The following is an 18062-nucleotide window of genomic DNA, read 5'->3' as shown; positions in this document are numbered from 1 at the left end:
GAGGCAAAATTTAATAACTATCATTGTTTGGGTTGAACTAGATGATCTCCAGAGGTCTCTTCCAAACCTAACCATTCTGTGATTCTGTAAGAATACCATATTTTGAAATTATTGATTATAGTATGTAATTTTTCAATTTTTTAAACATAAACTTAGAGAATTGTTATAGATAGCTTGAAGAAAAACACCATACAGGCTGCACTTATCTTTCAAGCTAGAGTTATAAACCATACCTGTAAATTTCCTGAGCGTAGCTCGATTAAACAATAATCCTTCTTCCCAGCTGCAAGAAAAAGTAGTCCATATGGCTTGCTTGTTCGAAACCGCAACTGTAAGGATGTCTGAGAGGATGCTTCTGCCCTGTTCAACTCCACAAAGCTATCGCCGTAAAATGATACTGAAAGAAAGGAAAACAAACACACAACAGAAAAAATCACGCATAAAAACCCTTTTTCTCTTATCTACAGCTAAACATACATATATAAACTTGATTAATTCTCTAGATAATTATTTATGTATAAATGAAAATAGATCTCAGTTATCAAATTCACCAGTCCAAGCAACTGGGTGAGAGGCCAATGGCCACACCAGTGTGGACAAGGAGTGAACATAGACCAGTATTCTATCTCCAACAGTGATGAGAGGGAATTGTAAGAACAGTGCAATCATATTTAATACTTCAATACTTTAACAATTATTTATTTGTTTCGGGTGTTTTCATGAGCTTCTCACAGTTGGTCTATTTTGTAACTGTCGAAAGATTTCTCTGTGAAGTACTCCTCTAATTTCTCTTTGAAAATATCTCCATCTACAACGTGCTCTCACATGTCTGTCAGAGACATCCTCTGCAATCTCTGATAAGAAATCCCACAGGCCTCCTGCTGAGTGTCTTGTATGTTCTCATCCTTCTCTTCTCCAGGTTGAAGTGTCGTCTTGTTTCATGAATGCAGCCTTCAACCACCCCCACCACAATGCTGCCCAGTCACTCAGTTCAGTACAGGCCTCCTGAGATCCTTCACTCTCTTCCCTCCTCACGGCCTTGAGGAACAGTTACACCAGCAAACTTTCCCATTTGACTACTCCCTGCATTTACCATCCCTGTTATTACTACACTGAATAGCACAGATCCCAAGACCAAATCCTCAAAAACTCTGCTGGTAACTTCCCTCCCACATACACACACACATAAACCCAAACATGCAAACAAAACCAAAACAAACAAACAAAAAACCACAAACATCCCCCCCACACACAATAATTTGCTCCTTCTCCTATCTTTTAATCTATTACTTAATATTCAAAGCCTGCATTCCTATCTAATGGCTGCTCAAAAGCCTTTGATGTCAAACTCTACCAAAAGCCTTTTGCCAATCTAAATCTTAGTAATCATCGCTGCCCCCATCCAAAACACTACAAGAGGTCTGTAAAGCAGAACTTCTCTTTAAAGAAACCCTGCTGACTCTTCCCAAGTTGATCCTACTTCTGTGACTTTTATCTTTTGTTACAATACCTGTAAATTTGAACTTTATGGATGTCAGTCTTACAGTCCTGTGGTCTTGTTTTAAACAGTGGCAATAAAATTTGCCACCCTCCAGGCTTCAGGTACCCAGGGACTTTAAAGCTTGAGATCAGATATTACCCTTAGCAAGTAAGCAAGTAAGTTCATCTCTGAGGATTTTTTAGGTGAACTCCTCTTGTGTCACACACACACCCCCAACTCCACCACCCCTCCCTCCGGGTTCAGTTTGGGAATCTTCCCAATTAGTAGTAAACACCATTTTGTTTAGCTTCTCTGCAATAGCCATGCCCAGAGTGCTTCTTTTATACTGATAACTTAAGCAACTAGACACACAGACCCTCCACAGGGTTTTTGTTCTTTATGTATTTAAGAAGGATTTAGTAAAAGCTTTGATTCCTTCAGCTAGCTGATCCTTGACCTTTCTTTTTCAAGGCCTGTCTATTTTCACATTACATCTGCCAGGGTTTACAACATGTTTGGACACAACCCTTTAAGGACACCATGAATTAAATATTTGTTTTGTAGCTTCTAGCTTCATTCTGATATACCTTTCCCATTTTAACACAGTACTTTTAAAACAAAGCATAACTGCAGACAACTCTTGAGGTTTAATCGTTCTTGTCTCTACATTAGCTGTCCCTCTGCTGAATTTAACACACTCTGATGACTCTTACAAAGTGTGGCTTTGACTCAGACTCTGAACTGGACCCTGCACATTACAAAGTAACAAATCAAAGGTCTCATTAACAAACTGTTTCATGAAACCATCCTGTAGTCTACAAGAAAATTTTAGGCAGCTTTCCCAAAAATAAGATTACAGCAATCTTATTGCATAAAAGAAGCTTTTGTGAAGTAGCTCTAATATACCTTACAGGTCCTTCCATAAAATCTATACAGTAAGAGAACCAATACCGTTTGTTGTATATAGAAATGTTATTGCACTGGGGTTAATAAAGACCTCCCTTTCAAAGCAAGTGTTGGAATAACAGAACTAGGGACAAGCTCCCAACATAACTGAAGACTAAATTTTACTAATTAAGCCAGGAAACAGGTTAAATGTTTATAATTTTTATATCATGGTAAATTCAAATTATGGCAGTGGCTAGGACTGTCACTCCCGTACAGACACACTATAAGAGATTGTCCCGACACTGTAGAGCTCTGGACCCAGTAACACATGTAAGAGAGAGGAGTCCTCTGATCTCCATCTCAGAAAATAAGGCCCAAAGATACCTTCTTCCTCAGGTCACAGGAACCATAACCTAATTGTCTGAAATAATCTGTCTTAATCAAAAGATTATTCCATTTCCTTCAGCCATTGTAGTAACATCAGAACATCCGTGCAGTGTTATGGGTGCAACAAGGTTTCACTTTGAGAACATGGGCCCTTCTCCACACCTTACTGAGACCCCAAGAAGCAGCTATGTTCGTTTTGCTACATCACATCTTAGCAGCCCCACAGAACTCGCAAGTACAAGACTTCATTATAATTTTATCAGTGAAGTTCCTCAGAAGCTAACAAATAAAATCCAAAGCTTTCACAGATGTTAATGTCCCAGAAGTTTCACCGTAACTGCAACACAGCCCCCAAATTTAATTGGTGAATTTTTGAATCAAAACTAATGACTGCTGACAGAACTTGAAAATAACTTTTAAAGACATCACATTTTTGTCAGACTCAAGTATGTGGGGAAAAAACATTGGATTTTGAGGGAAGAAATTTAGCAGAAAGATAAACTTATACATGGATTGTAAGTGCAATTTAGAATAACTAGAAATGAAGTTGTAGAATCAATATTTTGTAGTGTGCCACTCAGAAAGTTTCATGTTTATACTATATATGAATATCCGGGAGGAAGAGGAGCAGAAAGAAACATAAGTTAAAGTTTTTGCCTTCCATAAAACACTTCAGAGACAGAATTCATCACTGAAGGTGGGGCAGAAAACTCAACATCAGCCCAAGCACTGATCCAGCACTAAACAAGACCTTGGGCCAAGACCACCTACACTGCCGTAACGTGATTTCTGCTTCGGTACCTGCTGAACGAAAAAGTATGTTTTTAAAGTAGAAGAATCAAGTTCATCTAGAGCAGACATTTTCAGAATGATTTCTGGCTGAAACCGTGTTACGAGTGACCTCAAAATGAATCTGGTGCCACAGCTTTGGAAAATGAGACATTCTGTCATGGACCATCTGATGTTAATCGTACCATTACAAAATGCAAGTGGAGTTCAAGCAACAGTACCAGCCTTGAACCCCTCTTGCTACTGGAACGGATGAATTCACCATATCATATAGGAATACAATTATTTCTCTGGAGTGCCAGGGCAATCTATTCTGTAACAGCTCTGTGCCTCAAAGGGAAAAGATGGGTGGAAGCAACTGAGAATAAGAGCCAGATCTACATCAGCTATAATGTCCCTTCATGGATACGGACATAGATACACTAAGGTCCAAAAAATGCAGATGTATAATAACCTGGAATGACAATTTAAAGATCTGTTCTACCTGAGTTACTAGCTAATTTGTGGTCCCCATCTCTCCTCCTTCTCCCTTAGATCCAACCCTCAACTCTGAATAGAAATACTACATTGGGGTAATAAAACCTTCATAATATTTCCATGTTAACAGATAATGTGTATGTGGGAAAAGTAAGTTTTGTTTTAAGTAATTTTACTGAAGATTCCTGACCAGCTCTGTCCACAACATCTTTCCTAGAAGTAACCATGAGAAATCAGGCCAGGCACAGCAGCAAGTGCCTTCATAATCACAGGGAAAAAGGTTCTTTACTTGTCGTCTAGTGGTGGCATTAGGCTGACATTTTATCCTTTTGATCAGCTTTCATTCTCTAGTGTTAAAAACATCATCAAATTTAAGAAACAGCTACACAAGATTTTTTCCTCTTGGTTTCTGTACTCAAAGCAGTAAAAGCCCTGTCTCTTCCACATTGCCAAAACTAACAGCCCCAGGAGTGTACCTACAAGGAGCCGAACTCGGACTCACTGCACAGTTACCACAAGCTACACACATCCAAACAACAATAAAATCAAGACTCAAGAGCTAACTGAAAGAATGCATTTGTTTTTCTATTACTTCTGTCAGTATTTCTCATTTCAGACTAGCTTACATGTCCTCCCAGCAATGCAGAGGGATCATAAGGAAGAACAGGGATCTTGGAATCACAATTCCACGCTCACTTCTTCATTGGATGTAATTTCATACAGACACTATGTCTGCTCAACTCTTTTTGGTCTCCACTGTCAAGAGGAAACAGCTGAAGCTCCAGTTATCTCAATCCTCACCTTCTTTGGACCCCTTCTTTCCAAAGAAAGTCATATGGAAAGACTTTCTTTACTGTGCCTGAACCACTAACCCAGAAAGACTTTCATACTCATGTAATCCATAAAGGCTTTTACATTCATGCCAGATGAAAAAGAGAATAGAGGCATTTTACCAGAGCCTTTCCCTGTCCCTAATATCCATCCTTTTATATGAAAAAAGTTAAATACATAATTTTGTCTTCAAGCAGAAAATAAAAATTACGTAGTTCCTATGTAAGAGAGTATTTGGACAATGTTTTTGCCTTCAAAATGTTGAGGAGGTATCAGTGCCAGGGTCCTTTAAAGGTAATTTTTTGGTCAGAAGCCTATAGTGTAAGGAAAAACCCATGCAGATAACACTTAAAAGTATATGCAGATATCCCAGATTCTTCTGATGTAGGCAAAAACCTTTGTCTGCTTTTAATAACCAACATATTGATCTTCTGTTTTCAACACTACAATAAATATCATAATGAGGGCACACAATTACTGCTGTTCAGACAAACTTCTCCCATGTAGCCTGCTAATTTGCAGTGAAAACAACTACATATGACTTGTTTTATGGGGTGAGGGGAGAAAGTCATACAATCTATTACACTACTTAGTCATTAAAATTGTAAAACTAAAATGTTAAGTCTATTATAGCCCATGTATTTTCAGTCAGGATCCTCTCCAAATGCCACAACTGCCACTCCAGGAGGTTTTGTTGGCTCGTTTGCCATCTCCTGCCAAGACAAGAGTCACTTCTGTGCCACACTGGCTTTTCAGATGAGACCAGAGTTCTTGCACTAATAATCTGTATCAGTGAGCTCTACAGGCTGGCTGTATAAAAGGGAATTTAAAAGAAGTGGGGTCAGGCAGAAATTGGATTCACTGTTTTTGAACCTGCTATCTCACCCTCTACTTTTGTCCTGTGGTGCACTGGTACCTAGGATTCCAAAACAGAGAGAAGGTCCTTATCTGGTAGATGTTTGATACACATCCCTACCAAGATATACCAACTGTACAAAGTCTCTTCAAGAAAATACAGGTGCTTGTCTTCCTGTGTGAAATACGCAAAGTCAGAACACAGATTAATTCATCCATCCTAACAGCACACTCAAAGTGCAACAAGCACATAAAACATCACTTCTAGTGTACCTAGAGGCAACACCTGTTTTAGTTATTTGAATGAATAAGCTCCCCATTGTCCAGGTCAGATCTGCACCTTGAAAATCCGTCCCCTATAGCTCATTCACAAACATGTAACAGGAACAGAAATCAGCTGGCACAGGTAGCTCAGATAAATATTAATCTTCCAGATGACAGTGGTTTTTTATCTGTCCATTGACAAATTCAGGTATGTTTTTGACTCTCTGCTATTTTGGACATTCAAGTAGAAGCTCTGGATAAGAGTGCAGCCCATGTTTTCCTGTGGCTGGTGAAAAACGTGTGACCTCTTTTGTGGAGAAGACCTTTTCACACTACTGTTGGACTACTAAGCACATTCTGTTAAGAACTCACTTCGGGGCTGTAGAGCAACCAAAGTGGTATAACTTCATCCCTCCTCTCTGCCTTTGTCCCTCCATTCTCAAAGCAGAGCAGCTGTATTTTGTACTGATACATTTATTTGGTACTACTAAGTCTTTTAGGGTGCTCCAGTAAAAGGTGGAGAGTTTGTAAAACCCAGAGATGAAGGCAGGCTTCCACATAGTAAAAATACTTCCAGGCTGTATAAAAGTACAGCTTGAAGCCTCATTAAGGGTCCTCACATGATAAATGCTAGGCAAACAATGAGAGACGCCCCAAGTCTCAAATAGCTTCTGCTGTAACTAAGATGAAATACACAGGTCACAGCTTCTTTTCCCTAAACCACAGGAAAAACAGCACACAACCTCCAACACAAATGTAATAGGAAGACTTTCCCTTGGGACAGGATTTGAGTGATGGAAACAAGTGTTCAAAACCTATTAATACCAAATATAAATAAGCTGTTGCAATATTAATAACTTTTAAAAGCCTTGTTTACTCTGATTGTATGGCACAAGTGGAGACAGATTAAAAAGGGAGAGAACATTAGTGGAAAAGTGCCAAATTCCAGGTATCCAGTGTAACAAGCTTTTAATAGTCCTGTGCAAGGAAAAAAAAAAAAAAAGGCAGAATGAGAGGAATGAGAGATTAAAAAATACATTTCCAATTGTTCCATGGGCTCACATTCTGCACTACAAACATGCTTAGAGCTGTCCCACAGAACCAAACCATCCTTCTAGCTCAAGGGTGTCAAACTCATTTTCACGGGGTGGCGAGGGCGGGGGGAAGCACATCAGCCTCACGGTTGCCTTCACAGGGCCGAACGTTACATTTATACAGTCCTAAAATTCCATTTGGCCCTATGAAGGCAATGGCGAGGCTGATGTGGCGCCCCGTGAAAATTAGTTTGACACCCCCTGCTCCAGCTCCTTCCAGCTAACAGAGATTTGCACTCAGGCACAAGAGTTCAACTACTGCACCACCAGAAGAGCAGCCAGTCCTCTACAAACTGAATTCCCTACTGTGTTCTACAAACATTGACTCTACTATTGCAAAAGTTTGTAGCTTTAGCATGTTTCAGGTTTGTGGTGAGGGCCTTAGCATGAACCATTTATCAGAACAACCGAGCCAAAGTGATTCTTTCACACGCTGCAAGTATGCATTCCAAAATTTTGTGATTTGTACATTTATTTCCCTATCTAGTTGTTCTTTCTTCTTTCACCTTGAATCTGACAGTAATACCTTTAGAACCATTGTGACAACAGGAGAATCCTAACTTCAGAGTATATAAAAATATTTTGGACAAATGGATATTGGGTTCTAGCACTCACCTACAATTACTTTAAAAGTGATTAATTTAAACAGCTTCTGAAAAAGATTTCCCCAAGTAGTATGACAAAGATGCTATGAAGAATGGATAAAAAGAATAATTAATTATATGAAGCTGTCCTAACTAAAAAATAATTATTTCGGGCAATATACTTTATATGACTAACATTTTGTGAAACTTTGGAAAGGTCTGTGTATATATAGCACATCAGCAATAAAAATCACTATTTTAAAAAAATACAATGCAAATAGTAAAAGAAATTCCCACAGGTTTCATGGATTTGTCAGAAGCTGCATCTTCTAGAAATAAAGATGATCAGTTCTGATGATTCAACGCTCAAGTAAAGCAGCAGTTAGCAAAATAAAATGTGACAGCAATTACTTTCTTCAACTAATTTCATATTTGCTATTTTGCTTCTGAATAGCAGTGAGGAATCAGGCTGATAGCTGATTTTTCTTATTTTTGATTGAAACCTGACCTCATTTTATAAAACCTTATCGTTTGTGTGACTGCCCATCAAAACTAAATTGAATGGGCTTTAAAGTTCTGACTAGAACTTCATGAGCATGATGAAACAAAGAATGTCCTTACACAGCTGCAATCTGATGCTGATTACAGCTCTGTTTCACAATGAATCTCAGCGTCTCTCTCTTTTCCAGGTGGAGTAAGAAGTGAACCTCCTTTCAGTCTCACTCAGCAGCAATTACTATTAATTACATGGGGAAAACATCTTCAGAGAATATTAATAGAATCTCCAAAATGACAATGCACTCATGGTTTCTTCATTTTCTCTTATGACCAGACGGCACCATATTTTGAAAGTTCCTTTTTTAACTCAGGACTTGCTACATCACAGATACAATCAAATGCAAATGGTGAGACTGAAAAGCACTACCAGAATCACAGAATACCTTAGGTAATATGCTTTGCTTACAAATCTTACACTGTCCAAAACACAATGCTGACACTTGAGGAGTTGTTAATGAAGCTTTGCTACATGGACAAAGAGCAGAAATAATGCAGCAGAATGACAGAAAGAAGAACCAAAATAGGATGTTTCATAATGAAAGATACTGCTTCCATCTCTGTCCTTTTAATTAAACTGGTAGCAGATGACATCAACAGCACATAAGAGGCACAAGAAAAATCCAAGTGGAAAATGGAGCTGCCAGATTCACTGGGAATGCCCTTGTAGGCTAATATAACCACCACTTGAAAGTGAATTCTCGGGGCTGATTCACACTTTCTCAGTGTAGGTCTTACAGTGAGGTTTTCTGTGTAAATCCAACATTCCGAAAGTCTTTATGCCTCTTACACTCACCTACAATGTACACAGTGAGCAACATACATGTGTTGCATCTACAAAAGCTTTTATACAACAGATAAGATGATGTTTAAAGGTCTCTTCCAACCCAAAACATTCCATGATTCTATGATTTCCAGATAAAAGACAGTCCTGTAGTTAAAGCACTGAACATCAACTGAACAGAGCTGATGTTAATAATTTCTGGGTTTATCACAGAAATTCACTGAAGAGTTGAGAAAACCGCTTCATGCCTAATTTCAGTTCACTGCCTATAAGTGCTTTTTTTTTTTTTTTTTAGCTTCCAGCCTTTGATAGGTTTTCCATTTCACTCTAAGATTTTGGGGAGCAGGAATTCTCTCTCTCTCAGTACAGTTATAGCTATAGCAGCAGCTGCAGTAAGAGAGGAGAGCTAGAATTTAACAAGCTCACCTGGCAGTGATGCCAGCCCACATGGCTCAGCAGAGCTTGGCTTGAAGGCAGCTCAGCCAGAGCACCCTGCACTGCTGCAGCTAGGTTAGCAAAAGCAGCAGCACGCTGTGTTGCTGATGTCCCTACCTTGCAGTTTGGAAATGTACCCTCTGGCTCTGGCTTTGCCTTGTGCTGCTTGCAGCACTGGGGATGGAGGACACTACTGCAACAGCGAGGCATAAAGTGGTTTGTTGGCTTTGCATTTTCAAAGTAGTGCTGGTTGGCCTAACATTACCCTTTGTCATGACATTTAAGCCAAGGCTACTGTTACTAGAGAAATTTCAGTGGAAATCAGATCCCCCTGACATCCTCAATAGCTCTGAGACACCTCTTTGAGCAATAAAAAATGCCCTCTATCCTGCATGCAGGCTTATTGTTCACAAAACCGGTGAGCTCCACACATTAAAATTCTCTTGTGGAAAGACAAGAGAGCTGTATTTCATTTGTAACATCTGAAATTAATCCTGCAAGAAAAACTGCCAATTCAGCCTTCAATAAACTCTCAAGAACTAAAAACAATTATTTCAAGCTACCACTCAGTATTAGGCATTCATTTATAACTAGTCTTCTCAGCTAGTGAAAACAGGCACCATACAATCACAAACACTGAAAAGACACTCAACATTTCTAAAGAAAGGGAGTTATGCCAATTGGTTTGTGTCACATGGACTGTAAAAAGTATGAAAAAGCACACTTCTGCAACTGCCTGCTAGTCCATTACTTGACTTCCAGTCTTTCATGCTCTAAATATAATTTACTTGAAGATGTATCACAAGAAAAAGAAACTTCAAGTTTTTGGCTCTCCCAATGGTTTTGGTGACTGTCCAAGTCATGCACCTGAACGTGCACCAGCATCAGTGAGAGCTGCAGGTCCTCAGTATGGCTGAAAGGCCAGACATAAGACAGATGAATCTAGATACTGAAAAAACAAGATACTTGCAGTAGCCAGCTGATATTTAGCATTGTGATTGCTACTCCACATGGATGCCAAAGCAGGGAAACAAATCACAGGGAATATTTTCACATGTGCCTTAGCACTTCCCTCGAGGCATACTAGCAATACAGTTGTGAAAAAATACACGGGGGGGTGGGGAGAGAACTCACCCACGTTGCTTGGGTTTTGTTTGTTTTTATTAGAAAGTCTAAGCTATGTCAAGTCTCAGCATCTCCGCTGTGGGAGGTGAAACGGGCACCAACACTGACCGAACACCTGAGCTGACAGGCTCGGCCTTCACCTCAGCGGCGGGAACACCCACAGCTCCCCGGAGCCAGGCCGTCCCAGCGCCGGCCGGGAGCGCCAAGCACCAGCGCCCCAGCGGCCCCTCCGCCGCTCAGCGGCTCCCGCCCCACGCCCCGCGGCTGCGGTTGCTGCCGGGCCTCACCCGCCGGGGCCGCCAGCCCGGCACCAGGCCCGCGGCGCCCGCTGCCGCGCCGGGGCAACGGGGCACCCTCCGGGCAGGCTGCTCCCTTTTGCGAGGCCGTTTCAGCGCCCAGGCGAGCCTCACGGGAGCCGGGCAACGGGAGGCCCGGCTGGGCCACCGGCGCCTCTGCCCACCGCCGGGACTGCCGGTCAGTCTGCGCCGGGCCGCCCCTTCCCCCGTCCGGCGCAGGTGCTTTCCGGCCGCCCGGCCCGCAGCCCAGCGGCGCCTGCCGCCATTGCGGCGCCCCGCGGGCAGCCCTACCTGGGACAGCCGGCCGGCTGGCGGCCAGTAGCAGCGCCAGCAGCAGCAGGGCGGCGCGCACGCTGGCCCCCCGCCCGACCGCCATGCCGCTGCCGCGGCCCGACCAGGCACCAACAGCGGCGGGGCCGGGGCGGAGCGCGGCCCGGGAGACAGGCAGGAGGAGTGTCACCGCCCCGGCCCCGCGGGCGGCTCCCACAGGGACCCCGGCCCGGTGCTCTCCGCCCGCTGCCCGGGACGGCCCCCTCGCTCCCTCCTCACAGCGCAGCTGCTCCTGCGTCCCGCCCCCGCTCCTCAAACACCGGTCGGGCTGGCAGGCGGGGCAGCGCGGGCCCCCACGGCCCCGGGCCGGCCCTTGGGGAGAGCAGCAGCGGCTGCGGGGCAGCGCGAGGCACGAGAGAGCCCGGGGCGCCAGGCCTCGTACAGGATGGCCCCGTTAGCCGCGAGTTACGCTGTGCAGCCGGGCCAGGCCGCTCGGGGTTTTGTTGCTCACGTCTCAGAAACCTCCGTGCAGGGAGGCTCCAGAGCCACCCTGGACCCGCCGCCCCCAGGGCCTGGCTTGACGCTCCTCCCGGCTGTAGTTTTGTCTTTGCGTCAGGCGGGAGCTGCCCCGGTGGTGTTGTTCATAGACTGTGTCACCGTGCACTCCGGTACACCCTCCCGGTGTCCTGCCCTTTGGCAGGAGGCTGCTCTGAGGTGTCCTCAAATTCTTACTCCATCCTGCCCAGAGCTGCACGGTCCCTCACAGTATTTGCATACTGTGCACAAATACATACATGATACTTTCTTATGGAAGAAACGTGTAACAGGTAGACAAAGCATTTGGAGCATGAAGTGAAATGATTATAACCTGTACAGGAGCTAAATGAGGCAAAACTTTGCATTTCATCCTTCATGGTCTGTGTCCTGTGCTTGAAAGCACAAGGTTTTAAAAGGCACTTTAAAGAGCTTACTTGAAGCATTCGTGTTTAAGCCACTTATCATACTTAACTCAAATATGCAGACGTGCCTTCAGTTACATACCTCATCCATGCCAGGAACAGCCTTGCAGTCATAAAGTTTTCTCTGATGTTATCAGCTGGCAGAGTGCATTGCAATGTGTCTCAACAGGTCAGGGGTTTTTTTCTAACTTTTTACTCCCTTACGCATAGGACTGGAATTTGTGACCTGAAATCTGACACTAAGAAAGCAGAGTAAGTAACCGAGATAATATTCCAAAACTGCAGAAAGAAGAAAAATGGTGATGGCATGAATCTCTTTTCTGGGTCAGCCGTCTGGTTCTTCTCTTCCTTTGAGATTTACAGTCATCATTTAGTCTAGGTCTTCCTCAGCAATTTGTGACAAGCTTTGCTGCCTTTACATTTTCAGAATAATGCACACGGTGGGAGGAGGGATCTGTGCCCAAAGGGAAATCGTGGGGAGTGATCTTCACCCAGATAGCTCTTAACAGCTTAAACATCCCAAGGGCAAACGCCTAGTAAACTTCATTCTCTTCAGACTAGAAGAAGATTTGTGAAAACCTGGAGAAGCAGCTGTAAAAAAGCATCAGTCTAAGATGTTAACAAGAAGGAAAAAAGGATTTAACATGCCACAATCCATAATATGACTGAGGCTGGAAAATCAGACCTCAGGTGCGCAGCATTGAAACTCTGTGCTGAGAAGGGAAAGTCTGGAGAAAAATGTTGCCTTCGCACCATCCATGTGTTACACTGGTCTGACTTAACGTAGGGTTATTTGGCTTCTCTAACCTTCTGCAGAGAAATTTGCTGTGAGAGGGTCCTTGGATATACCTCAAGAGTGACAGCCTCAGTGACATTGTACACTTTGGGAAGTAACATTCAAAAGCACATTAGGAAAAAGATAGCCCAACAAGGCATTTGAGTGAGAGCCAGGAGGTAGATAAATGCAAGCACCCCCTACATATGGAGGTGTTTTGGGGCTGAATGCAGAGATAGTGGGACATGGAGTGCAAGAAACCCAGTATTACCCATGGGGCTGGTGAGACCATGTGCAGGATGCTATGCAAGCAGGAGGCATCTCTGAACTTAGAGCTTCAGCTGGCAATCTAATCCAGAGAAGAGGAAAACAGATGAGTAGTATGGTTGGAGGACCCAGCCCTGAGCAATCTGCTGTAGGTGACCCTACTTTGTCTGGAGGGATTAGACTGGACAATCCCCAGACATACCTTCCCACCTCAGCAATTCTGTGATGCTGTGACTGAGACAGAAATCTCCATGATCATTTAAAACAAGTATTAAGAGACTTCTCAGAAGAGAAAGGCAACATCTTGAGAATAGCCTAAATGGTCTATTGGCATCAACCACATTCTCTTAAGCAGTTCAGGATTTTCCAAGCCTGAGTCCTACTTGCTTTCAGCAGGACATAGGATTCTTAAGAAATGTAAATCTGAATTTTTATTTGTTTCTGCAGTTCCCAAGGAGAGGGGCTTGGGGTTTTTTATCATCTTTGGCTATTTTTACTTGTGTCTTGAAAACATGACAAGGACTTGTTTCCTAAAAAAAATCCTGGTCATGCAGTCAGACAGACAGAAATCTAGTATGTAACATGTTCTGTTTTCCTCCTCTGTAGGTTTATGTATGCCAGCTGCATGTCCAGTAGTTGACCTCCACGATGAGTGAAAATGAGCCAAATGATTCAGTTAGTTAACAAATTCTTTCCTGTTAATGATGGAGACCTGCTTGTTTGTGTCTGACAGCATATCAGTCTATTAATTAAAGCAGAGTGTTCTAACCACTATGATACACCATGTATCAGTTTCTTTCTATTGGATTTGGTTGGAGAAAGGTTTCACTGAAAGAAAGGTGTTTCATGTGGTACCAAAAACCACTTTAGAGATAAGTTTCTATTTGATTTTCAACTCTTTGCAAATTGCTGCTGCAGCCAAGACTTCCTTAGGGTTCCCATAGGCTTTCAACCAATTTAAAAAACCAAAACTCACCACGTGTTGAAACAACTGATATCAGATTTCTTTGGTTTTGGTTAAATTATGTTGAAATTACTATAGTGGATGAAATAAATAACTTACGCTTTTTCTATGGATAAACAACATTTAATCCAATTCCTTGTATTCCTTAAACACGTGTTCATTAGAGCATAAGCAAAACAGCGCTGGGTGCGCGGGGGATTCACTCCACCCAACACGCACACCTTTAAACAATAAGAAGTGTGCTTAAATACAGTAAGGTGTTACATATTCATAATGACCCCAGGAACGCCTATACATATTCATAACCTTTCCCCGCTTCTGATTAAAATGAGTCTCAGATAACCATTTCCATAGACCCTCCCCTGTTGCGCCTGCGCAGTGCCACTTGGTGAATTTGAGGAGGGGTCTTTGGGGGTCTTTGGATGAAGGCTCCTTCAGCTTCATCACAGTGAACTTTTTACCTTTGGCTCATTATGTTGAATTGACTGGGACCCAAGCTGCCAAGTTGAATGAAACCAGACTGGCGCCCCCTTTTGCTGTAAATCTTCGTTATCTTGTCTCCTCAAGTTTACAGCTAGGTGCAGTAAAACTTCTTATCTTGGCATTCAATGGGGTTCTGTTCTTCTTAACATAAAGCTCTAAACTAAGCATTTATTGTGTGGCTAAGCCTTAAAGTGTTAGTTCCTTAGCAGGCACCCATTATATGTTTAGTTAACCCTTAAAATGTTAGTTCCCTCTGTCAATATAACTTCATAAGTAAGTTTCATAACTTTTTACATAGAACTTAACCACCTTTTTCCAGGTTCAGAGCCCGTGCCTCATTTGGTTATATCTGTAAACATTAAACAGCACGAATCACAACTGCATTTTTCACAGTTCCCCCGTTTTCTTTTTATCCTATTGATTCGTGCTTTGGCCTCAAAGTTAGCTAGTACTTGCCTAGCGGCGGCTAGGTCCAGTTTGGTGTTATCTTTTAAAATCATCAATTTATGCCCTGTTCCTTTTGTTGCCATTTCAGGATCTATAGGCATGGCTGAGATTTGCATGCCTTGGACTACTGAATGTATTAACCGAATAAAGCACAGGATCATACATGGTACAAACAGTAAACCCAGAAATGCACATACTATCATGAACCTTATTTTCTTCCACCAGGCTTTCCCAAATAAGTTATCCCACCAATGGCTAGTAAGTATAGAATTCCATTTCTGTACTGGTACATGTGCAACTCGTTTTATCTCCTCTGATATTTTCATTATTTCCCCATTATCATCTATTTCCAAACAACACTCAGAAGTATTCAATTTCCCACAGACGCCCCCCTCTTCAGCTAAAAGATAATCTAAGGCTACCCGATTTTGGTATACCGCAGCCCTGGTCTGAGACAATTATCTTGCTATAAGATTCAGTGCCTCAGCTGTCCGGTTGCTTATTATTTCAACCACTGCTTGCAAACGGATAATTCGGTTTAGCATATATATTGGGGTACGGTATCCCCAGCTTCCATCTTGGGCCCAGGTGGCTGGATCACAATATTCAATTATCCTTTTCGCAGGCCATTCATCATCTTTCCAAAGTTGCGTTCCTCCTATGGGGACATTTACTAAACCCCCATTCTCTCTGTTTAAAGTTTCGTACAGAGGTTTCCCCAGATGACTCCCTTTTTCCTTTGGTAAAAGGAAAAAATACTGGTTGAATTATCCCTATTGTACAGGACCCTCTCCACCTAGACATTAACTCATTATAAGCTCTATTCCCACATATCCAAAATAATCCATCAGGGGCTTTCCATGGTTCATTTATATCGGTAGAGCCAGGATTCTGCCAATGTCTCCTTAAATCCCCAATTTCCTCAAAGGGGATTGCTTTGCTTTGATTCTTCCAGCATATCGTTTCATTTCCCAGGCTACAATTTCGAGACCAATATCCATTAGGTGGACCTGGCCACCAAGTGGGAGGAATAGAAGTATTTGATGAATTTGCCCGCAACACTAACTTACAAGGGGTTTGTCCAACGTATTCAGTAAAATCTCGTTTACCATCATCCCTTAATATGCATATCTGCCCTATTATTAAGTGACTTAATACCCATCCTTCTGGTCTTTTTCTCGAGTTATATGAGTTCTGTTCCATACCAGTAATCCTTCTGGGCTTACACTCTCTCCTCTCCAAGGCCACTGTTCTGCCATTTGAGACCCCCCACATATCCAGCATGATGTGACATTTAATTCCCAGGCTATCTTTTCCATAAGGTCTATAAACAGGTTTTTCCCTACTGTTGGTAATTGTAATCCCTTGTCTTTTTGCCTGATTTCTTCATACCAATCACTGCTTTTCTGTACCACTTTCTGTTTCTCTTGCCTTCTTTTCAATTCCTGAGTAGCACTCTTAACTAACTCCTCCTTATACTGATCTGCAGGAGACAGAGCCTACACTGAGTCCACCTTTCCTTAGATTAGTTGCTACCCATAACTTCTGCCCTTGGATTTCACATTTTTGCAATTTTGTTCTATCATAACATCCAGAATTAACATGAGTGTGATAATTGAGAACATATTGTGTCAGTCGTCCTATTCTCACACGCTCATAGCACTTGGTACAGGGGTTGGCCAGGCTAAGTTGGGAACAATAAGTCATCACTCCTAGCAAGAGGATCAGGTCCAGGTTTCTACACCCTCTGCCTCTCTGGCCTACCAGGTTGCAGCTGGCAGCCGAGTTCATCATCTTCTCGGCAGCAAGGGTAGTGTCCCCGCCTTTCCTATTTTTGCCATTAGGTGATGACTTTTTATCATATTCCAAACTCTTGGCCTTCACTTCTCAGGAGCAACAGGACAACACAAAATTTGATTTCTCTTTTTACACTCTATTCTTCCTATCACTGGTGGACTCTCTAAATTCCCATTCACCCCTTTAGTAAATACCTCCCATCATTCTATTCTTTTTGTATTCTTCCAGTGACTGTTAGACGGTTAGATTCTCAACCTAGCTTTGGTTTCCTTATCTTCTATTCTTAAATGCTTATTACACAATCCTGTGTTAATTTCAATTTCAGTTCCCCCGGTCCTTAAGTTACTTTCCAGGTTCTTTCTTCCGTCAGGGGTCCTTTAACTCGAGAGGTGTGTGTCCATCCTTTCTCTGCAGTCCGAACCGCTGTTTCTGTAGTTAACAAAACAAGAAAAGGCCCCTCCCATCGTGGAGTTAGAGTATCTTCTTTCTAGGTTTTAATTAGTACTTTATCCCAGGTTGTATTTTATGAATCTGCAAAAGACTTCACATACGCATAAATAAAATGTGGCCCTCTATCAGAGGATATAATAGCTGGAACTCCAAACCTTGGTGTTATTTCATGTATCAATGTTCTAGTCACCTCCTAAACTTTTGCTGTCCTGGTAGGGAATGCTTCTGGCCAACCTGAAAAAGTATCAGTTAATACCAACAAATATCGGTACCCCCCTTTTCCTGGAAGTTCTGAAAACTCAATTTGCCATTGTGGTCCAGGCCCATTCCCCTTCCCCATTTGACCCATTTCTAGCTTGGGCATATTTTTGGGATTAGTCTGGAGGCAAAGATCACACTGCTGTCACCTGTTTTACAGTGATATACAAATTTCTAGCTCCTGTTTCCCTAATCAAATGTTTGCATAGTGGTTCTATTCCCCAAAATCCTTTCTTATGTTCTTCCCTTACTAAAGGCCAAACTACATGAAAGGGGACAATAAGTTTTCCCTGAGGGGTGTGAACCCACCCTTCCTTATTATATTATTCCTCTAAATCTATGATGAGTTTCAATTCTCTTTAGTATACTCTAGCTTACCTTTTAAAAAGACCTGTCCCCCAAGGACTAGAGCACTTTCTGTTTTTACCTTTTGCTCAGCCGTTTGTTTTGCCTCTCTGTCCGCCAGCCTTTTCTGATTTCCGAGCTCACTTTCTGGTGTGCCCTATTATGCATGATTGCCATTTTCTTAGGAAGTTGAACTGCTTCCG

The 18062-nt window shown here is 42.4% G+C and overlaps 1 protein-coding gene across 2 annotated transcripts in view; it reads right to left on the bottom strand.

Moving 5' to 3' along the window:
- The window catches only part of LOC309451151 (chondroitin sulfate proteoglycan 4-like), a 40507-nt gene extending 29172 nt beyond the window's left edge, over window positions 1–11335 (bottom strand). For both annotated transcript variants that reach the window (XM_082074642.1, XM_082074643.1), the window contains exons 1-2: window positions 11136–11335; window positions 234–397 (exon numbers count right to left, since the gene is read on the bottom strand). In XM_082074642.1, coding sequence (XP_081930768.1) covers window positions 234–397; window positions 11136–11220 — 249 coding nt within the window. In that variant the 5' untranslated portion in view covers window positions 11221–11335. The remainder of the gene's footprint in view (window positions 1–233; window positions 398–11135) is intronic.
- Window positions 11336–18062: the final 6727 nt, after the last annotated feature.

This window comes from Streptopelia decaocto (genome assembly GCF_964273445.1).
Source record: "Streptopelia decaocto genome assembly, chromosome: Z".
In the NCBI taxonomy this organism is placed as follows: Eukaryota; Metazoa; Chordata; class Aves; order Columbiformes; family Columbidae; genus Streptopelia; species Streptopelia decaocto.
This window is presented reverse-complemented; position numbering and strand designations above follow the sequence as displayed.